Source organism: Mobula hypostoma, chromosome 13, assembly GCF_963921235.1.
Source record: "Mobula hypostoma chromosome 13, sMobHyp1.1, whole genome shotgun sequence".
Taxonomy (NCBI): domain Eukaryota; kingdom Metazoa; phylum Chordata; class Chondrichthyes; order Myliobatiformes; family Myliobatidae; genus Mobula; species Mobula hypostoma.
In genome coordinates, this window is record NC_086109.1 from 58,030,534 (window position 1) to 58,052,914 (window position 22,381).

The following is a 22,381-nucleotide window of genomic DNA, read 5'->3' on the forward strand; positions in this document are numbered from 1 at the left end:
GATCATTTTTCAAAGGAATGCAAAAGAACCAAGATGCATTCTCTGACAAAAACAGTAAATTGAAATCCAAACTTTTCATATTATCTTTAAACCAGTTTTGTTTTCCTAAACTAGGAAGATAATGATCCCAACTAAAATCATTTTGAACCAAATATATCAATGAGTCCCAATGAAATTCATCATTCTGAATTCTAATTCAAAAGATAAATTCTCACTGCAGCAATCTCACTGACTAAAGTAAACCCATATAAATAAAAGCAAATGGCCAGTCAGTCACATCTACATGTATTTAAACTTTTTGGTTATTGATATAAATAAATATGACTGATCTTCCATGGGAAATTAATTTTTTATTCTCAGAATTTGCGATTCCTTTTTTAAATGACAAGTTTTTAAAATCTCAAAATGAGCCAAAGTTATTCTACATTTGTGAAAAAGGAAACTATTATGTGCACAATCCAAAGAATTGCAACGTTACCTCAATTCACGTTTAGTAGAGCCCATACCACTACTTGACTTCCAATCATTGGGTCTAGAAGAATTTTGGTTTGGTCGACCATGGTGGACCCCATGGTCACCCATCCTATCCCTATCAGGAAAGCCTCTTGATGGTGACATCTTTTCCAGATGGTTATGACCCCTGCTGCCTCCTGAACGATCCTCAATTGTCACTGTTCGACGGTCATCTCGATCCCGGATTTCTCTCCGCTCACTATTTCCATGAAGTTCATTTCTTTGTTGAGAACTTGGTCTTCGGGAATCACCATATGGTTTTGGATACCTGTTATACCCAGCATCCTCTCTGCGACTACCAGCACGATTCTTCTTTCCATCCCCTTGACTGTTGTAACGATCTCCTCTCCTGTAAAGTTCAGGAAATAACATCATGTATTAGCTTCAAGAACCAGCCAACCTTCTTAGTTTGGTAACAGGGATGTTTGTGCCTGAATAAAACCTTTCAGGGATCAAAGCAATTGTTGGAAACAGCAGGGTTCCCTCTCTTTTCCCCCTCCCTCCATCCTCTGTCCATTCCTATCATATATACACATGATACAATCCATGAAAAACATTCAAATACATTGTTTCTACTTGCTTTGAGGACCAGGGTACCAAAGACTTGTGAACCCTGCCCCATCTCCAGTGTCCTCTCCACTTCCATTCTGTCAAAACTCCTGAATATGTTCCATGTTTCAACAAGCTTTCTCTCACTCTATACAAGTCTAGCCTGTCCAACTTTTCCTCATAAAACAACCAGATTAGTTGTTGATTTGAGCCAGGAGACCAATCCTCTGCACAGCAAATGAGATATTATCAATGCCTTACACAAGTGAGGCATTGCCACCCTACACTTGTATTCAATTCTCCTAGCCTTCTGTATTAACTGCAGAAATAACTTTCTAATCTTTTGCACATTGTGCACTAGTATAACCAGATACCTCTGCACTTTAGTTTAGCGATCACTCACCATTTAGATAAAATATTTGAAGACACAATAAAATTTCAAATGCTAGAACCTAGAGGAACTAGATGCATCAGAAAGCATCTATGTAAGGTAGTGGACAGATGATGTTTTGAGCTGAGATCTCTCATCTGAACTGAAAGAGGGGAGATAGTGAGTATAAGAAGGTGGAGAGAAGAGACAGAGAAAGAGCTAGTAAATGAAAGGTGGGTCTAGGTGGGGAGGTGAGGGTGATAGGCAAATGAGGGAGGGGGAGAGTGGCAATGATGCCAGAAACTGGGAGGTGATATGTAAAAGTGATGAAGGGCTGACAATGATGGAATCTAATGGATAGATGGATGGAAAATGGATTTGAGGGAGGGAGATGGGAAGGAGAAACAGCAGGGGGAGTGTGTGGATAATGGGCAGATGAAGAGGAAAAAATTGGTGAAAGGTAGCAGGTGGATCAGGAAAAAGAGAAAAGGGAAAATGGAGAGAGGGCAAGTGATTACCTCAAGTTAGGCGATTCAGTATATATGTTGTAAGGTTGGAGTTTGTCCAAGTGGACTATGAGGCACTATTCCTATACGGAGATTAGCCTACACCCGTCAATGGATAAACATATCGACGTGGGAATAGAGTGGAAGCAGAATAGCTGACCATTGGAGATCTTGACTGGCATGGCAGATGAAGTGAAGATGCTCAGTGAAGTACTCAGCCCACCTGAGTCTAGTCTCACTGACAGAGGCTGTAGTGAAGATGCTCAGTGAAGTACTCACCCCACCTGAGTCTAGTCTCACTGACAGAGGCTGTAGTGAAGATGCTCAGTGAAGTGCTCAGCCCACCTGAGTCTAGTCTCACTGACAGAGGCTGTAGTGAGCAATGCTCAGTGAAGTACTCACCCCACCTGAGTCTAGTCTCACTGACAGAGGCTGTAGTGAAGATGCTCAGTGAAGTACTCACCCCACCTGAGTCTAGTCTCACTGACAGAGGCTGTAGTGAGCAATGCTCAGTGAAGTGCTCAGCCCACCTGAGTCTAGTCTCACTGACAGAGGCTGTAGTGAGCAATGCTCAGTGAAGTGCTCAGCCCACCTGAGTCTAGTCTCACTGACAGAGGCTGTAGTGAGCAATGCTCAGTGAAGTGCTCAGCCCACCTGAGTCTAGTCTCACTGACAGAGGCTGTAGTGAAGATGCTCAGTGAAGTACTCACCCCACCTGAGTCTAGTCTCACTGACAGAGGCTGTAGTGAGCAATGCTCAGTGAAGTGCTCAGCCCACCTGAGTCTAGTCTCACTGACAGAGGCTGTAGTGAGCAATGCTCAGTGAAGTGCTCAGCCCACCTGAGTCTAGTCTCAGACAGAGGCTGTAGTGAAGATGCTCAGTGAAGTGCTCAGCCCACCTGAGTCTAGTCTCACTGACAGAGGCTGTAGTGAGCAATGCTCAGTGAAGTGCTCAGCCCACCTGAGTCTAGTCTCACTGACAGAGGCTGTAGTGAGCAATGCTCAGTGAAGTACTCACCCCACCTGAGTCTAGTCTCACTGACAGAGGCTGTAGTGAGCAATGCTCAGTGAAGTGCTCACCCCACCTGAGTCTAGTCTCACTGACAGAGGCTGTAGTGAAGATGCTCAGTGAAGTACTCAGCCCACCTGAGTCTAGTCTCACTGACACAGAGGCTGTAGTGAGCAATGCTCAGTGAAGTGCTCAGCCCACCTGAGTCTAGTCTCACTGACAGAGGCTGTAGTGAAGATGCTCAGTGAAGTACTCAGCCCACCTGAGTCTAGTCTCACTGACACAGAGGCTGTAGTGAGCAATGCTCAGTGAAGTGCTCAGCCCACCTGAGTCTAGTCTCACTGACAGAGGCTGTAGTGAAGATGCTCAGTGAAGTACTCAGCCCACCTGAGTCTAGTCTCACTGACACAGAGGCTGTAGTGAGCAATGCTCAGTGAAGTGCTCAGCCCACCTGAGTCTAGTCTCACTGACACAGAGGCTGTAGTGAAGATGCTCAGTGAAGTACTCAGCCCACCTGAGTCTAGTCTCACTGACACAGAGGCTGTAGTGAGCAATGCTCAGTGAAGTGCTCAGCCCACCTGAGTCTAGTCTCACTGACACAGAGGCTGTAGTGAAGATGCTCAGTGAAGTGCTCAGCCCACCTGAGTCTAGTCTCACTGACAGAGGCTGGAGTGAAGATGCTCAGTGAAGTGCTCAGCCCACCTGAGTCTAGTCTCACTGACAGAGGCTGTAGTGAAGATGCTCAGTGAAGTGCTCACCCCACCTGAGTCTAGTCTCACTGACACAGAGGCTGTAGTGAAGATGCTCAGTGAAGTGCTCAGCCCACCTGAGTCTAGTCTCACTGACAGAGGCTGTAGTGAAGATGCTCAGTGAAGTGCTCAGCCCACCTGAGTCTAGTCTCACTGACAGAGGCTGTAGTGAAGATGCTCAGTGAAGTACTCACCCCACCTGAGTCTAGTCTCACTGACAGAGGCTGTAGTGAAGATGCTCAGTGAAGTACTCAGCCCACCTGAGTCTAGTCTCACTGACAGAGGCTGGAGTGAAGATGCTCAGTGAAGTACTTACCCCACCTGAGTCTAGTCTCACTGACACAGAGGCTGTAGTGAAGATGCTCAGTGAAGTGCTCAGCCCACCTGAGTCTAGTCTCACTGACACAGAGGCTGTAGTGAAGATGCTCAGTGAAGTGCTCAGCCCACCTGAGTCTAGTCTCACTGACAGAGGCTGTAGTGAAGATGCTCAGTGAAGTACTTACCCCACCTGAGTCTAGTCTCACTGACACAGAGGCTGTAGTGAAGATGCTCAGTGAAGTGCTCAGCCCACCTGAGTCTAGTCTCACTGACACAGAGGCTGTAGTGAAGATGCTCAGTGAAGTGCTCAGCCCACCTGAGTCTAGTCTCACTGACAGAGGCTGGAGTGAAGATGCTCAGTGAAGTACTCACCCCACCTGAGTCTAGTCTCACTGACAGAGGCTGTAGTGAAGATGCTCAGTGAAGTGCTCAGCCCACCTGAGTCTAGTCTCACTGACACAGAGGCTGTAGTGAAGATGCTCAGTGAAGTACTCACCCCACCTGAGTCTAGTCTCACTGACAGAGGCTGTAGTGAGCAATGTTCAGTGAAGTGCTCAGCCCACCTGAGTCTAGTCTCACTGACACAGAGGCTGTAGTGAAGATGCTCAGTGAAGTGCTCAGCCCACCTAAGTCTAGTCTCACTGACACAGAGGCTGTAGTGAGCAATGCTCAGTGAAGTACTCAGCCCACCTGAGTCTAGTCTCACTGACAGAGGCTGTAGTGAAGATGCTCAGTGAAGTACTTACCCCACCTGAGTCTAGTCTCACTGACACAGAGGCTGTAGTGAGCAATGCTCAGTGAAGTACTCAGCCCACCTGAGTCTAGTCTCACTGACAGAGGCTGTAGTGAAGATGCTCAGTGAAGTACTTACCCCACCTGAGTCTAGTCTCACTGACACAGAGGCTGTAGTGAAGATGCTCAGTGAAGTACTCACCCCACCTGAGTCTAGTCTCACTGACAGAGGCTGGAGTGAAGATGCTCAGTGAAGTGCTCAGCCCACCTGAGTCTAGTCTCACTGACAGAGGCTGTAGTGAAGATGCTCAGTGAAGTACTCACCCCACCTGAGTCTAGTCTCACTGACAGAGGCTGTAGTGAAGATGCTCAGTGAAGTACTTACCCCACCTGAGTTTAGTCTCACTGACACAGAGGCTGTAGTGAGCAATGCTCAGTGAAGTGCTCAGCCCACCTGAGTCTAGTCTCACTGACAGAGGCTGTAGTGAGCAATGCTCAGTGAAGTGCTCAGCCCACCTGAGTCTAGTCTCACTGACAGAGGCTGTAGTGAGCAATGCTCAGTGAAGTGCTCAGCCCACCTGAGTCTAGTCTCACTGACAGAGGCTGTAGTGAAGATGCTCAGTGAAGTGCTCAGCCCACCTGAGTCTAGTCTCACTGACACAGAGGCTGTAGTGAAGATGCTCAGTGAAGTACTCACCCCACCTGAGTCTAGTCTCACTGACAGAGGCTGGAGTGAGCAATGCTCAGTGAAGTGCTCAGCCCACCTGAGTCTAGTCTCACTGACACAGAGGCTGTAGTGAGCAATGCTCAGTGAAGTACTCACCCCACCTGAGTCTAGTCTCACTGACAGAGGCTGTAGTGAGCAATGCTCAGTGAAGTGCTCAGCCCACCTGAGTCTAGTCTCACTGACAGAGGCTGTAGTGAGCAATGCTCAGTGAAGTACTCACCCCACCTGAGTCTAGTCTCACTGACACAGAGGCTATAGTGAGCAATGAATGCAATGAGCAACACTGCAGGACTCACATGTAATGCCTGCTTCACCTGGAAGGGCGGCTTACATCTCAAATAAGGGGCAGTGTAGGAAAAGGTATTTAGCTGCATGGGACAGTGCCTGGGGAGGGAGGAGGGCGGAGGGCGGCTTACATCTCAAATAAGGGGCAGTTGTAGGGAAAGGTATTTAGCTGCATGGGACAGTGCCTGGGGAGGGAGGAGGGCGGAGGGCGGCTTACATCTCAAATAAGGGGCAGTTGTAGGGAAAGGTATTTAGCTGCATGGGACAGTGCCTGGGGAGGGCGGAGGGCGGCTTACATCTCAAATAAGGGGCAGTTGTAGGGAAAGGTATTTAGCTGCATGGGACAGTGCCTGGGGAGGGAGGAGGGCGGAGGGCGGCTTACATCTCAAATAAGGGGCAGTTGGAGGGAAAGGTATTTAGCTGCATGGGACAGTGCCTGGGGAGGGAGGAGAGCGGCTTACATCTCAAATAAGGGGCAGTTGGAGGGAAAGGTATTTAGCTGCATGGGACAGTGCCTGGGGAGGGAGGAGGATGGATGTAGAGAAATGACCAGACCAAGATAAAATATTTTATATCGAAAGGCTAAAATGCATTATTTCACATTTGCAAGATCAATACTGGAACCTCTCTTGTCCTCTGCAGCCTACCTTTCCTTCTATCATTATGTCATCAGCAAAATGAAAAACCAGTCTTCAAGTCACTTCATCTAAGCTACAAACTGATGAGTAGGTTGCAACATTCATGCCTATCAGAAGTTACATCACAAGATCCATTTCTGCCTATCTGCAGTTTCTTATGAATTGATCTTTTGTCACCAATACGTTGCTTCCTGCACCAGAAGCCTTATTTTCCCCTAATAATTTTCGATGTAGCACCTCACCAAATGCCTTCTGGAAATCTAATTATGAGCCCTCCACAGAGGGCTTGTTACCTTTTCATAGAACTTGCAACATCACTCTTTTTATGACAACCTTCAATTAACCCAAATGGCCTGCTATAATTTTTGAGAACAGCTTCTAACATTTTTCCAACAAGAGAAGTTAAACCAACTGGTTTGGAGTTTCTTGCTTTCTGTCTCCACCCCTTTTTGAAAAGAAGTATTTTTCAAATCAATACATAGCAACATCAGGTTTCATCTGGTATGGTCAAAAACCAGATAGAAAGGCAGCACTCACCTCTCAAATGCAGACGGCATCCTATGGTCAAAATCATTGTAACGGTTTGGCTCTTGACGACCGTATTCTGAATTGTGACCAAAACGGACATCATTGTCTATGGCTCTCCTTTTATGATCATTCCAATAGGGTTCATCACGCCTAGATTACATGACATTGAGAGATTTAACCAGCTTTAAAACATGTCAAGAATAAACTTTTCTTTTCCAAAAACAATAATCAAGCATAACATTCATTCATGAATGGAGATCTATGGAATTCATTGTCATAGATGGCTGAGGGCAAGTTACTGGGTATATTTAAAGTGGAGGTTGATAGTTCTTGATTAGTTACGGGGAGAAGACAGGTGAATAGGGTCGAGAGAGATGGAACAGCAGAGCAGACTTGATGGCCTAATTTGCTCCTATGTCTTATAGTATCATTTAATTAACCATACACATAATGGAGAGGAACTAAAAAGAATACAAAATAATTCAGATTTAAATGAATGAAGCTTCATACCACAATACGAGACTAAGTGATTTTACAAGACAGATAATATCAAGGTTTCAGAATGAAATCAAAGAGTAAGAGCAAAGTAAAACATTGTATGTATTTACACTATTATTTCTGCAACCCTAACAACATTGTAAAAAGGATAATAAAGCCTACAGGTATAACACTTATAAATCAAAATCAGCAAAAGTTTATTCATCAAACTACAGAGTAAGTAATCAAATTCATGCTGTTATTGAAGCAGGACTTTTCATACAGCCAATGAGTATCGGAAAGTTTATCCAATAATTCTGTCACATTAAAACATACCTATTGTCTACATCATGTGGCCTCTTTAAAGAGTTCCTTCTTTCTTGTTCAAACCGAAGTTGCTCGTGTTGCCTACGGAGTTCTTCACGTTCCCGAGCAATGCGTTCTATTTCCTTACGACGTTCCTAAATAAGCAAAAGTTTCACTTGTTTTCCTGAACCATAATTATTTACTGTCCTGTCAACACACTATTCTCCACCCTTGAAACTACTGATATATATAGTGACATAAATAAAGGGGAGACACCTTTATGGAATGAAAAGCTCTCGTCCCACAAGAGGTTCAATACTACTGAAGCAGCTCGGAAAATTCTCACTAACACACACAGGATGAAATTATGCCCTTAAGGTATTTGAGAATTAAAAAAAAACAAAAACATTATCATACTGTGCTCAGATTTTGCAAGTCAACAATAATTGAACTAATACACAAATTGTAAATACTGAAAAGGCACTTGGGCACAGGTGCACTGCAATAAGAGGATAAATGAAAAAGTCATTACAAGAAGTTATGCCCATAAAGGGAACAGTGAATACTGATGATAAATAAGTTTACCTTCATGATGAGCAAGCAGTGAAAAGGGGTGTGAGAGAGGAAAGGGAAAACACAGCACCTTCAATACTGAAGAAGGGCCCAATGCATCATAAACAAAATTTGATAAAGAACCAATCAAAAGATTAGGGAAACTAAGCAAATAATTGACCCAATAGATAGTTTTACCTTAACATCAGTGCTAGTGGTTGTTCATAAGGAATTTCAAAGTGTAGGGACTTGATAGCTGAATGTATGACCACCACTGGTAAAGTTAATAAATTCAGGGATTTTAAAAGACGGGAATGTATGAGCCCACAGATATGAAAAGGATGGAGAAAATTAAATAAACTGAGAACCATGGAGGAAATTGAAATCCTATCCACCAGCTTAGATTTCGTAAAACTCTGATAATTAAACAATCATTGTTTGAAAATCTTGATGGTCCTGCAGCTGGATCAGTCTGGAATGTGAGCCCAGAGCCCCAGGGCAAGTCGGGTGTGCAACTGGAACTGGTGCACCAGAGTGTGAAGCCAGGATTGGGGTCCAGAACCCAAGGTTAGGAATGTAGACAGGTTTGCGATCAGAGTGGGGGTGGGGGTGGGGGTCGGGGTCTGGTGTGCTTGTACATTTCTCACACCTGTTAAACAAAATATATTTACTGGATACCTTAATAAACTGTGTAACGGGTAAAAGAAATAAAAAGATGATAGATTATCGGAGATTTACTTTATCATTTGAAACTTACAGTTCTCAGTTGTGATAGACCCAATATCATAATCTGGAACTTGATCTAAAAATCCATGAAGTTAGATTCAATTGCAATGTGTCAATTTGAAACCCAGCCTTGTTTCTCACTGAAATACAGCACCTTGGATAAGCACAGCCTTAACTCATATAGCACCCAGGAAGAAATCTCAGAAATTAGCAACCAACTCAAGGCTGATAAACTCACTACAGTTCAAATTAAATTAGACCTGAAGAGTTGTATGTTGCATTTGTGCCTGAGTAAAAGGGGAAGGATAGTACACACATCCTCTTATGCTGAAACTCTTGTCTGACTTTGCTTAAGAAAATCCCAGCATGGCCTACTATTTTAACAAGTGGTAAAGAAGAAAGCACGAAAGTTTAAAACAAAATCCATGCTCATTTGCACTCAGTGCCCACTTTACTAAGTGCAACTGCTTATTAATGCAAACATCTAATCAACCAATTATGTGGCAGCAACGTAGCATATAAAAACATGCAGACTTGGTCAACAGGTTCAGTTGTTGTTCAAACTGAATAAGAAATGGGGAAGAAATGAGATCTAAGTGACTTTGACTATGGATGATTCTTGGTGCCAGACAGGGTGATTTGAGTATTTCAGGAACTGCTGATCTCCTGGGGTTTTTACCCACAACAGTGCTTACAGAAAATAGTACAAAAACAAAATAAAAAAAAATTTGTGGGTGAAAACACCTTAAGGAGAGAGGTCAATGGAAAATGGCCTGACTAGTTCAAGCTGACAGGAAGGCAACAGTAACTGAAATAACCATACATTACAACAGTGGTGTGCAGAAGAGCATCTCTGAACCACAACACGTCAAACCTTGAAATATTTAGGCTGACCAAAACTGGACAGTTTAAGATTGGTAAAGTATTCCCTGGTTTGATGAATCTTGATTTCTGCTGTGATATGCAGTTGGTGGGGTCAGAATTTGGCATTAACCACATGAATCCATGGATCCATCCTGCCTTGTGTCAATGCTTCAGGCTGGTGTTGGTAGTGGTATGGGGAAGGTTTTTTTGGCACACATTAGGCCCCTTAAAACCAACTGAGCATCACTGTAGCCTTGTTGAGTCCATGCCACAAAGAATTCAGCTATTCTGGAGGCAAAGGTGGGGGGGGGGGGCGGGTGGTCCTACCCAGTACTAGAGAGGTGTACCTAATCTAGTAGTGTAGAAAATTTGTAATAAAAGGGAAGACAGCTTTTGAAGAAACAGCAAGGAGCTTGAATATTCTACGTTTGGAGCCAAAGGAGATTTTGGGGGGCGGGGGGGGAGGGGAGATTTTAAATGGATTATTTACATCCATATTTACTCATGAGACAGATGCAGAGTCTATTGAAGTGAGGCAAAACAGCAGTGAGGTCATGGATCATATACAGTTTACAGATGTGGAAGTGTTTGCTGTCTTGGAGGAAATAAAGGTGGATAAATCCCCAGGGCCTAACAAGATGTTCCCTCAGAACTTATGGAGGCAAGTGCAAAAATTGTGAGGGCCCTAGCAGAGATATTTAAAACATCCTTAGCCATGTGCGAGGCGTTGGAAAATTGGAGGCTCTAAGAATAAGCCGGGAAATTATAGACCAGTGAGCTTGACATCAGTAGTGTTAGGTTATTGGAAGCTATTCTAAGGGCCCAAATATGTAAGCATTTGGATAGACAGGCTGATTAGGGATAGTCAACATGGCTTTGTGTATGGTAGGTGGTGTCTTACCAAATCTTAAGAGTTTCTAGAGGAAGTTATCAGAAAGTTGAAGGCAAGGCAATGGATGTTGTTTACATGGACTTTAGCAAGGCCTCCGACAAAGTCCCACATGGGAGGATCATCAAGGCAGTTCAGTCACTTGGCATTCAGGATGAGTAGTAAATTAGATTTGATATCGGCTTTCCCTATGAAGCGATAGTGCTAGTAGGTGGTTGCTTCTCTGTTTGAAGGGATGTGACTAGTGGAGTGCCACAGAGATTGGTGCTGGGTCTGTTGTTGTCATCTATATCAACAACCTGGATGATGAAGGACTAAACTGGATCAACAAATTTGTGGGTGACACCAACACCAAGGGTGTAGTGGACAGCAAGAAAGACAACCAGAGCTTGCAGCAGGATCTAGACCAGCTGGAATTTAATGCAGACAAGTTTGAGGTGTTGCACTTTGTGAGGACAAACCAGAGTAGGACTTGCATGATTAGTGGTAGTGCACAGAGGGGTGTGGTAGAAAAGAAGGAGCTGAAAATATAGATCCATAATTTATTGAAAGTAGTGTCACAGTTAGATAGCATTGTAAAGAGAATTTTTGACACATTGGCTTTCATAAATTAAAGTACGGGAGTTGGGATGTTATGTTTAAGTGTATAAAACATTGATGATGCCTAATTTGGAGTAGTGTGTGCAGTTCTGCTCACCCACCTGGAGAAAGATGTCAATAAGATTGAAAAGAGTGAAAAGAAAATTTACAAGGACGTTGCCAGAACTTGAGGGCCCGAGTTACAGGGAAAGACTGGAAAGGTTAAGACTTCATTCTCTAGAGCGTAGAGAACTAGTGGAGATTTGATAAAAGTACACAAAGTTACAATGAATCCTGACAGGGTAAACACAAGCAGACTTTTTCCCCACTGAGGTTGGGTGAGATTACAAGAGGTCACAGGTCAAGGGCAAAAGGTGAAATATTTAAGGGGAACATGAGGGGGTATTTCTTCACTCAGAGGGTTGTGCAAGATCTACCAGCAGAAGTGGTGGATATGGGTTCAATTTTAACATTTAAGAGAAGTTTGGGCAGACACATAGATAGGAGAGGTATAGCAGGCTATGGTCCGGATGCAGGCCAATGGGACCAGGTAGATTAATCATTTGGCATGGACTAAATAGGTCAAAGAACCTGTTTCTCTCCTGTAGCATTCTTTGACTCCAATAATGTCAAATTTGTATTTCCTTGTCAGCTTCTCATCAAAATAAAACATTGAATTAATTTTCCCATGATTCAATGAACCTATCCAGCTAAAATGATTTTTGGTAGCTTTTCCATCCATCTTGCGATGATCAGAGATTAGTTAAAATGCAAAAGCCCACCTCTTGCTTCACACTCTTTCTACCATAAACTACCAAATAAAATACTGCTGTGCAGAACGTGGATCAATACAGCTCTAGGACCCTCAATATCTGTGCTGCTATTGATGTCAAATTAAATTAAACCCATCTGCTTGTACATGTTCCATATTCCACCTTCCCCTACATGTTTATCTGCCTGTCTAAATGCAATTTAAATTTTGCTATCGTACCTGCCTCCACCACCTCTAGCAGTGTCTGCGTGCGTGCGGGGTGCATGTGGTATCCGTGTGTGCGTCTGGTGATCGCTTCCCCGTCATACCTTCAACCTATGATCTCTAGTATATGACACAGCAACACTGGGAAAAAGATTCCGACTATACAACTAGCCGTGCCTCTCAATTTTATATACTTTCATCTGTTCACTACTCAGTCTCTGACACTCAGTGAATACAATCTAAATTTATCCAACCTGGAATAGAAAGGATTATAGCTAACGTATTCCAATCCAAGTTAATCCTGATGAACTTCTGCACTTTCTCTACAACCTCCACATCATTCCAGTACATATGGCAACCAGAAAACTGCACAATACTTCAAATGTGGCCTAACCAGCGGTTTATGCATCAAAAAACATGACTACCCAGCTTTTATAAACAGCACCCTCTCTATGAAGGAAAACATGCCATATGCCTGTTTTAACCATCTATCTATCTGTGTTGCCACCTTCCACCACAGTTCACTGAAAGTGGTGACACAAGCGTGAGTTGTACACCAAGAACCTTTTACATATCAATGCTTCTAAAGGGGCCTGACATTTAGTAATTAGATTTGACCTCCCAAAAGACAACTCACAATTGTCCACATTAAACTCCATTAGCCATTTCTCTGCCCATATTCCAATATATCTCTATCCTGCTTGTAGCCTTTGACAACTTTCTTCCACAAAGCCACTTCTTTTCTTGACTGTGAACTCAATGATCAACCCATCCACATTGTTACGCAAATCATTTAAATATATCACCAGAAAATAATGGAGTATGTGTTCACCTGTTCTATACGTATGCGTTCTCGTTCCAGTCGCTCCCGTTCCATCCTTTCCCTTTCAAGCTTTTGTTTCTCAATTTCTAACCGTTCTCTTTCTCGCTGCAAACGATCACGTTCCTCACGTTCGCGAATCATACGGATGCGTTCCCGCTCACGACGCTGTCTTTCGGCTATTTCACGGCGCCTTGTTAACAATAAGCACATACTTTACAAATGCAGAGTAGGTATGGCAGAAAAGATCACTTGTTTCAAGCAAGGCAGTCTACACGGTGTTCAAAAATAATACAGACAGAACAAGTGGCTTGGTAATTACTAACTTGTGCAAATGAAAATTTAAAACTTGCGCTCTTTTGGAATCCAGACTAAAAGTCATTAAGTATTGCTCTTGTCCACGGCCTCCCAACTTGGGTCCTGATATCTGATTATTATTTTGGGTTTGTTGTCATGGTCCTACATGGCCCTCTGCAACTTCTTACAACACAAGATTTTGATGCAAAAATTGAAATAAGTTTGAAAATACGAAAAATCTCATATAGCAGGCTGGTCCAGAAGGTTAAGACACATGGAATCCAAGGCAGTCTTACTGGCTTGGTGGTAGGAAACAGAAGGTGATAGTGGAAGGTTTCTTTTCTGATTGGAAGTCTGTGCCTAGTAGTGCACCACAGGATCAATGTGGGCACTCTTTTTGTTTGTGATCTTTGATAATCACTGAGACGTGAAGGATGGAAGAATAATATGTAAATTTTCAAATGACACAATAATTGGTGTTATGGATAGCAAGGAAAATTTTCTAGAGATCAGGTGGAATCAGGTGTGAGATGATGCATTTTGGGACATTAAGTAGGGGTAGGGCTTGTACAGTAAATAGTAGAGCCTTAAGGATTGCTGATGAACAGAAAGAACTTGGGAAATACCTCCCTCAAAGTGACAACACAAGTAAAGACCATAAGACAAAGGAGCAGAAGTTGGCCATTTGGTCCATCGAGTCTGCTCCGCCATTTTATCATGAGCTGATCCATTCTCCCATTTAGTCCCACTCCCCCACCTTCTCACCATAACCTTTGATGCCCTGACGACTCAGATCTCTGCCTTAAATACACCCAATGACTTGGCCTCCACTGCTGCCCGTGGCAACAAATTCCATAGATTCACCACCCTCTGACTAAAAAAATTTCTTCGCTTTTCTGTTCTAATGGGCGCCCTTCAATCCTTAAGTCATGCCCTCTCGTACTAGACTCCCCCATCATGGGGAACAACTTTGCCACATCCACTCTGTCCACGCCTTTCAACATTCGAAATGTTTCTATGAGGTCTCCCCTCATTCTTCTAAACTCCAAGGAATGCAGTCTAAGAGTGGACAAACTTTCCTCATATGTTAACCCTCTCATTCCCGGAATCACTGTAGTAAATCTTCTCTGTACCCTCTCCAACATCAGCACATCCTTTCTTAAATAAGGAGACCAAAACTGCCCACAGTACTCCAAGTGAGGTCTCACCAGCGCCTTACAGAGCCTCAACATCACATCCCTGCTCCTATACTCTATTCCTCTAGAAATGAATGCCAACATTGCATTCGCCTTCTTCACCACCGACTCAACCTGGAGGTTAACCTTAAGGGTATCCTGTACGAGGACTCCCAAGTCTTGTTGCATCTCAGAATTTTGAATTCTTTCTCCATTTAAATAATAGTCTGCCCATTTATTTCTTCTGCCAAAGTGCATAACCATACACTTTCCAAAACTGTATTTCATTTGCCACTCCTTTGCCCATTCTTTCAATCTATCCAAGTCTCTCTGTAGACTCTCCGTTTCCTCTGCCTACCGGCCCCTCCACCTATCTTCGTATCGTCAGCAAACTTAGCCACAAAGCCATCTATTCCATAATCCAAATTGTTGATGTACAATGTAAAAAGAAGCAGCCCCAACACGGACCCCCGTGGAACACCACTGGTAACCAGCAGCCAACCAGAATAGGATCCCTTTATTCCCACTCTCTGTTTCCTGCCAATCTGCCAATGCTCTATCCACGTATGTAACTTTCCCGTAATTCCATGGGCTCTTACTTTGTTAAGTAGCCTCATGTGTGGCACCTTGTCAAAGGCCTTCTGAAAATCCAAAATATACAACATCCACTGCATCTCCCTTGTCTAGCCTACTGGTAATTTCCTCAAAAAATTGTAATAGGTTTGTCAGGCAGGATTTTCCTTTAAGGAATCCATGCTGAGTTCTGCCTATCTTGTCATATGCCTCCAGGTACTCTGTAACCTCATCCTTGACAATCGACTCCAACAACTTCCCAACCACCGACATCAAGCTAACAGGTCTATAATTTCCTTTTTGCTTCCTTGCCCCCTTCTTAAGTAGTGGAGTGACATTTGCAATCTCCCAGTCTTCCGGAACCATGCCAGAATCTATCGACTTTTGAAAGATCATTGCTAATGTCTCCGCAATCTCCACAGATACTTCCTTCAGAACACGAGGGTGCATTCCATCTGGTCCGGGAGATTTATCTACCTTTAGACTATTCAGCTTCCTGAGTACTTTCTCTGTCGTAATTGTGACTGCGCACACTTCTCTTCCCTGCCACCCTTGAGTGTCCGGTATACTGCTGATGTCTTCCTCAGTGAAGACTGACGCAAAATACTCGTTCAGTTCCTCTGCCATCTCCTCATCTCCCATTACAATTTCTCCAGCATCATTTTCTATCGGTCCTATATCTACTCTCACCTGCCTTTTACTCTTTATATACTTGAAAAAGCTTTTAGTATCCTCTTTAATATTATTTGCTAGCTTCCTTTCATAGTTAATCTTTTCCCTCTCAATGACCTTCTTAGTTTCATTTTGTAAGCTTTTAAAAACTTCCCAATCCTCTGTCTTCCCACTAATTTTTGCTTCTTTGTATGCCCTCTCCTTTGCTTTAACTTTGGCTTTGACTTCTCTTGTCAACCACGGTTGCATCCTTTTCCCATTCGAAAATTTCTTCTTTTTTGGAATATACCTGTCTTGCACCTTCCTCATTTCTCGCATAACTCCAGCCACTGCTGCTCTGCTGTCTTTCCCGCCAGTGTCCCTTTCCAGTCAACTTTGGCCAGTTCCTCTCTCATGCCACTGTAATTTCCTTTACTCCCCTGAAATACTGACACATCAGATTTCTGCCCCTCTTTTTCAAATGTCACAGTGAACTCAAGCATGTTATGATCACTGCCTCCTAAGGGTTCCTTCACCTCAATCTCTCTAATCACCTCCGGTTCATTACACAATACCCAATCCAGTACAGCCGATCCCCTAGTGGGCTCAACAACAAGCTGTTCTAAAAAGCCATCTTGCAGACATTCTACAAATTCTCTCTCTTGAGATCCGGTGCCAACCTGATTTTCCCAATCCACTCGCATGTTGAAATCCCCCACAATTATCATAACACTGCCCTTCTGACAAGCCTTTTCTATTTCCAGTTGTAATTTGTAGTCCACATCACTGCAGCTGTTTGGAGGCCTATAAATAATTGCCATCAGGTCCTTTTACCCCTGCGATTTCTTAGCTCAACTCAAAGATTCTGCACCTTCCAATCCTACATCACCTCTTTCTAATGATTTAATATCATTTCTTACCAATAAAGCCACGCCTCCCCCTCTGCCTACCTTCCTATCCTTCCGATACACCGTGTATCCTTGGACGTTCAGCTCCCAGAGACATGCATCCTTTAGCCACGTCTCAGTGATAGCCACAATATCATACCTGCCAATCTGTAGCTGTATGACAAGATCATCCACCTTATTCCTTATGCTACATGCATTTAAGTATAACACCTTAAGACCAGTATTTGGTACTTTTTGCTTTGATTTCACTGCAACTCATCCCAATGGCTACAAATTTGCCCCATCACCTGCCTGTCTTTCCTGACATCTTTACTGCTCACTATCTTAGATTTATTTCTATTTTCCCCTTCCTCTGCTCTATCATTCCGGTTCCTATTCCCCTACCAAATTAGTTTAAACTCTCCCTAACAGCTCTATTAAACTTTCCCGCCAGGATATTGGTCCCCTTTGGGTTCAGGTGTAACCTGTTCATTTTGAACAGGTTCATACTTCCCCCAGAAGAGGTCCCAATTATCCAAGAATCTGAAGCCCTGCCCCCTGCACCAGTTTCTCAGCCACGCATTCATCTGCCTGATCCTACTATTCTTGCCCTCGCTAGCACGTGGCACAGGTAGCAATCCGGAGATTACTACCCTGGAGGTCCTGCTTCTCAGCTTCCTTCCTAACTCCCGGAAATCTCTCTTCAGGACCTCCTCCTTTGTCCTATCTATGTCATTGGTACAAACATGTACCAAGACAACTGGCTGCTCACCCTCCCCCTTCAGAATATTCTGGACCTGATCCAAGACATCCAGTACCCTGGCACCTGGGAGGCAACACACCATGCCGGTATCTCTATCAGGCTCACAGAATCTCCTGTCCGTTCCCCTGACTATGGAATCCCCTATGACTACCGCATTCCTCTTCTCCTTCCTTCCCTCCTGCAGAACAGCGCCAGGCTCAGTGCCAGAGACCCCGTCACCATGGGCATCCCCTGTCAGGTCATTCCCCTCAACAGCATCTAGAACAAGATATTTGTTGCTGAGGGGGACAGCCACAGGTGTGCTCTCCACTACCGGGCATTTCCCTTCCCTCTCTTGACAGTGACCCAGTTTTCTGACCGCTGTAGCCTAGGGATGACTACCTCTCTGTAGCTCCTGTCTATCACCTCTTCACTTTCCCTGATAAGCAGTAGGTCATCAAGCTGCAGCTCCAGATCCCTAACACGGTCTCTGAGGAGCTGCATCTCAGTGTACCTGGTGTCAGATGTGGCCATCAGGGAGGCTGGAGGTCTCCCAGGATTCCCACATCTGACACCCTGAACAAAGCACTAACCCTGCAGGCATGCCATCTAATTCTACAGGAATGAAACAGGAAAAATAAGTAAATAGAGTGCTAAAGGCAGTAATGTGGCCTGCCTGCTTTCATAAGAATGGGCAAAAAAGTCAAGATGTTTTGTTGCAACTTTAAACATTGGTTAGAGCACTCTTAAGAATACTGTGTCCATCCCTGTTTGAATGCTGCAAAGAAGAGAGTGTAGAAGATTTACCATGAAGGATAGATGTTTAATGTGAGGGAAGAGGTTTAAAGGGGGATTTGAGAATTAAGTTTTATTTTAAGAAACAGAAGGTTTCACTTGTGGAACTTTCTCTCACAGGCGGCGGTGAAATCAGATACAATCATTAAGAGGTATCTAGAAAACTACCTGAATAAGCATATAGTATAAGGCTACAAGCCTATCGAGGACAAATGGGGTTAGTGTTGATGGGTAGAATGGTCAGTATGGGCATGATGGGCTAGCTGTACAACTCTCACTGTAACAGTATGGTGAACTCAAGTTCAAATCCAACCAAGATTAAGAGGCACGAGGCACCAGTCAGTGCTCGGATGTCAATATGAAAAATTGTATGATTTCAGAACATACAAAGCACTTTTTTCAAGCAAATGAACATCCTGTCAAAATGCTGCTAATGTTATGCTTAAGTCTCCTCATTTGGCCTTGGATTCCAATTTAGCTGAAGGAGGACAACCACCGAGCAAAGTCTGATGCCACTAGAAATTAATTAACTGAATAAGTGTAATAAATACAGTCCAAATTCAAGTTTTTGACATTAAAATTCCCTCGAATCAGTTGTAAACTTTCAAGTACCTTCTTAATTCTATTGCACGACGTATGCGCTCCAGTCGAATTAGACGCTCACGAATTTTTTGCTGTTTTATTTTCTCAAATGGCAGAATATCCTTTCTCTCCTTGACGTCTGGTTTAGTTGGAACACGTTTCTCTCTATTTCTAGAAGTCGATGTCTATAAAATTAGTAAAGATGAGATATTTCTTAATCAACATACCTTCAGAAATGTTAATGATAATTTTCTTAATGTAAGCTACTATGCCACTAGTAAATCAAGTCAATGTAGATAAATCCACTACTTTGGTATAATCTGCCAACAAAGCAGCATAAACATCAGTGAAGCAGCCAGATGACAATAACAATCAGGAGTCTTTAGCTCATTCAAATGTTGAATTGTTCAGATGCTTCAAATACTGTTGTCAAGAACAATCTTGAAAGATCAATTCTTTACAGAAAATTCAAAAACTCCTTTCGAGAACATGCAAGACTTAGTATTGCTTTATGTTTTCAGCTATCGTTTTTCACTCAAATCTGTGGCTGGGAGTATATGCAGATGAAAATCTCTTGAGCTTCTTCCAAGGACAAACAAAGCGGATTTAAAAAAAAATAAGTGCTTGTTATTGTCCTTCATCATTCCATTCCTGCTAAGTAGCATTGAGGGCTTCCGGAACTAACTGGCTTGAAATTTTCAATTAATAGAAAAGCAATACTATTCAATGTTGACGTCACAGGAAACAGCCTACAAACATTTAGCAGTTACTACAGCATGGGACTTTGTCATTTAATATCATCAAGCACACACTGAAGAGCTCTGACAGTAAGCTAAAAAGTAAACTGTATCGGTTTTCAGTTGGGTTAAACTGTAAAAGTTCAAAGTAAACTTTATAATCAAAGTACATATATGTCACCATATACAACAAATTGCAAATACAAAAATAATAATAAATTTTAAAAATCAATAAATTGTGAAAACATGAGATAAAGTCCTTGAAAGTGAGACCACAGGTTGTGGAAATACTTCAATGATGAAGTAAAGTTGAATGAAGTTATCCCCTTCGATTCAAGGGCCTGATGGTTGAGGGGTAATAACTGTTCCTGAACCTGGTGGTGAGAATCCTGAGGCCCTTGCACTCTCTTCCTGATAGCAGCAGCAAGAAAAGAGCATGTCCTGGGTGGTGGGGGACCCTGACGATGAATGCTGCTTTTCTGCAACAGCGTTTCATGCTCAAAGGTGGGGAGGGCTTTACACATGATGGACTGGGCCATATCCACTACATTTTGTAGGGTTTTCTGTTCAAGGATATTGGTATTTCTATACCAGGCAGTGATGCAGTCAGTCAATATACTCTCCACCACACATCTATAGAAATTTGTCAAAGTTTTAGATGTCATGCTGAATCTCTGCAACCTCCTAAGGAAGAAGCTGATCTACTGTGATTTCTTCATAAGTACTGGAACCAGGACAGGTCTTCCAAAATAACAGTACCTAGGAATTTAAAGTTGCTAACCCCCTCCAACTCTCAACCTCCAATGAGGACTGGCTCATAGACATCTGGCTTTTCCCCTGAAGTCAGTAATCAGCTCCTTGGTCTTGCTGACATTGAGTAAAAGGCTGTCATTATGACAACAATCAGCTAGATTTTTAATCTCCATCTTATATGCTGATTCGTCACTACCTTTGATTCAGCCTATGATGGTCTCATCAACAAACTTGAATATGGTATTGGAGCTGTGCTGAAGGAGATTGTTGGAATCCAACCTGACCGGGGCCTGCAAGTGAGGAAAACCAGGATCCAACTACACATGAAGGTATTGAGGCCCAGGTCTTGAAGCTTATTGATTAGTTTTGAGGGAATGCTGGTACTGAATGTTGAGCGGTAGTTGATAAAGAGCATCCTGATGTATGCATCTTTGCCATCCATATGTCCTGGAGCATACAGAATGTCGCCGATGATCACTGGGGCCATCTTGTCATTATAGAGCACTAGGTAAAAAATTTCAATATGCCCCCATTCTTCGTGTGATGTTGAAAATATTGACCATAAAAATATCCTAAATTTCATTATCACAGCAAATTAAAATAATTGTATGTGGATTATAAGTTAGTTTTCATAGAACTAGAAAACTACCAAGCAGAATTATACCATAAAAATTCTTCTACACCTCACAAAAAAAATTAACATATGTAGGGTATTTTGGAGTAAGAATAGGTTGTAAATATCTTGTTAATTTGCTGGTTTCTAGAAATCCCCACTGCAAAACAGAAGATCTGTGGAGAAATAGGGAACCAATGTCAGCACCTACTGAATTTACATATTACATATCTTTAGGCATTCCACAAAAGTCACTGTTCATTTCACTGTCATAATGGCAGCAAACATGAGGTTTAAGCATCATAGAACAGTAAATTCCTGTCTAATGATTTGAGAATTATAAGTTTAAAGTTGCCTTTCATAACCTTTTTTGAAAAAAATCACATAAAAAGATACGGAAAGTGACTAGCCAAATATCTGAAGCATATATAAATAATTGTACAGAATGTAAATAGGATAAACTAATAGATTAGTTGTTTCCCCCTCTCCCCATAGATTGTTACCTGCTCACTCTTGACTTTCTTTGCAGTTTTCACACTAACAACTGGTTCACCTTTAGCCATGTCTATAACCACCATCCGATGAGGACTTTTCACATCTAAAAAAGTATTTTGAATATTCATAGAAAAAAATTATGAAGTATGACAGCTATCAATTATCCAGCAAACTTAAAACTATTAATTCTTTTTGAAATTCAAGGCAAATAACAAGGCAACAAAAGAAAAGTGTTTCAACTCTGGACATAATCTTTAGTCACAAAAATGATAGTATTCAAAGTAAACAACAGGAATTCTGCAGATGCTGGAAATTCAAGCAACATACATCAAAGTTGCTGGTGAACGCAGCAGGCCAAGCAGCATCTGTAGGAAGAGGTGCAGTCGACGTTTCAGGCCGAGACCCTTCGTCAGGACTAACTGAAGGAAGAGTGAGTAAGGGATTTGAAAGTTGGGAGGGGGAGGGGGAGATCCAAAATGATAGGAGAAGACAGGAGGGGGAGGGATAGAGCCGAGAGCTGGACAGGTGATAGGCAAAAGGGGATACGAGAGGATCATGGGACAGGAGGTCCGGGAAGAAAGACAAGGGGGGTGGAGGTTGACCCAGAGGATGGGCAAGAGGTATATTCAGAGGGACAGAGGGAGAAAAAGGAGAGTGAGAGAAAGAATGTGTGCATAAAAATGAGTAACAGAGGGGGTACGAGGGGGAGGTGGGGCCTTAGCGGAAGTTAGAGAAGTCGATGTTCATGCCATCAGGTTGGAGGCTACCCAGACGGAATATAAGGTGTTGTTCCTCCAACCTGAGTGTGGCTTCATCTTTACAGTAGAGGAGGCCGTGGACAGACATGTCAGAATGGGAATGGGATGTGGAATTAAAATGTGTGGCCACTGGGAGATCCTGCTTTCTCTGGGGGACAGAGCGTAGATGTTCAGCAAAGCGGTCTCCCAGTCTGCGTCGGATCCACAAACC

At 43.0% G+C, this 22,381-nt stretch overlaps 1 protein-coding gene across 2 annotated transcripts in view; it reads right to left on the minus strand.

Moving 5' to 3' along the window:
• Positions 1-22,381, minus strand: part of sltm (SAFB-like, transcription modulator) — a 96,719-nt gene that overhangs the window by 9,824 nt on the left and 64,514 nt on the right. For both annotated transcript variants that reach the window (XM_063065751.1, XM_063065750.1), the window contains exons 13-18: positions 21,421-21,515; positions 18,845-18,999; positions 13,125-13,305; positions 7,737-7,861; positions 6,933-7,073; positions 479-862 (exon numbers count right to left, since the gene is read on the minus strand). In XM_063065751.1, the coding sequence (XP_062921821.1) occupies positions 479-862; positions 6,933-7,073; positions 7,737-7,861; positions 13,125-13,305; positions 18,845-18,999; positions 21,421-21,515 (1,081 nt within the window). The remainder of the gene's footprint in view (positions 1-478; positions 863-6,932; positions 7,074-7,736; positions 7,862-13,124; positions 13,306-18,844; positions 19,000-21,420; positions 21,516-22,381) is intronic.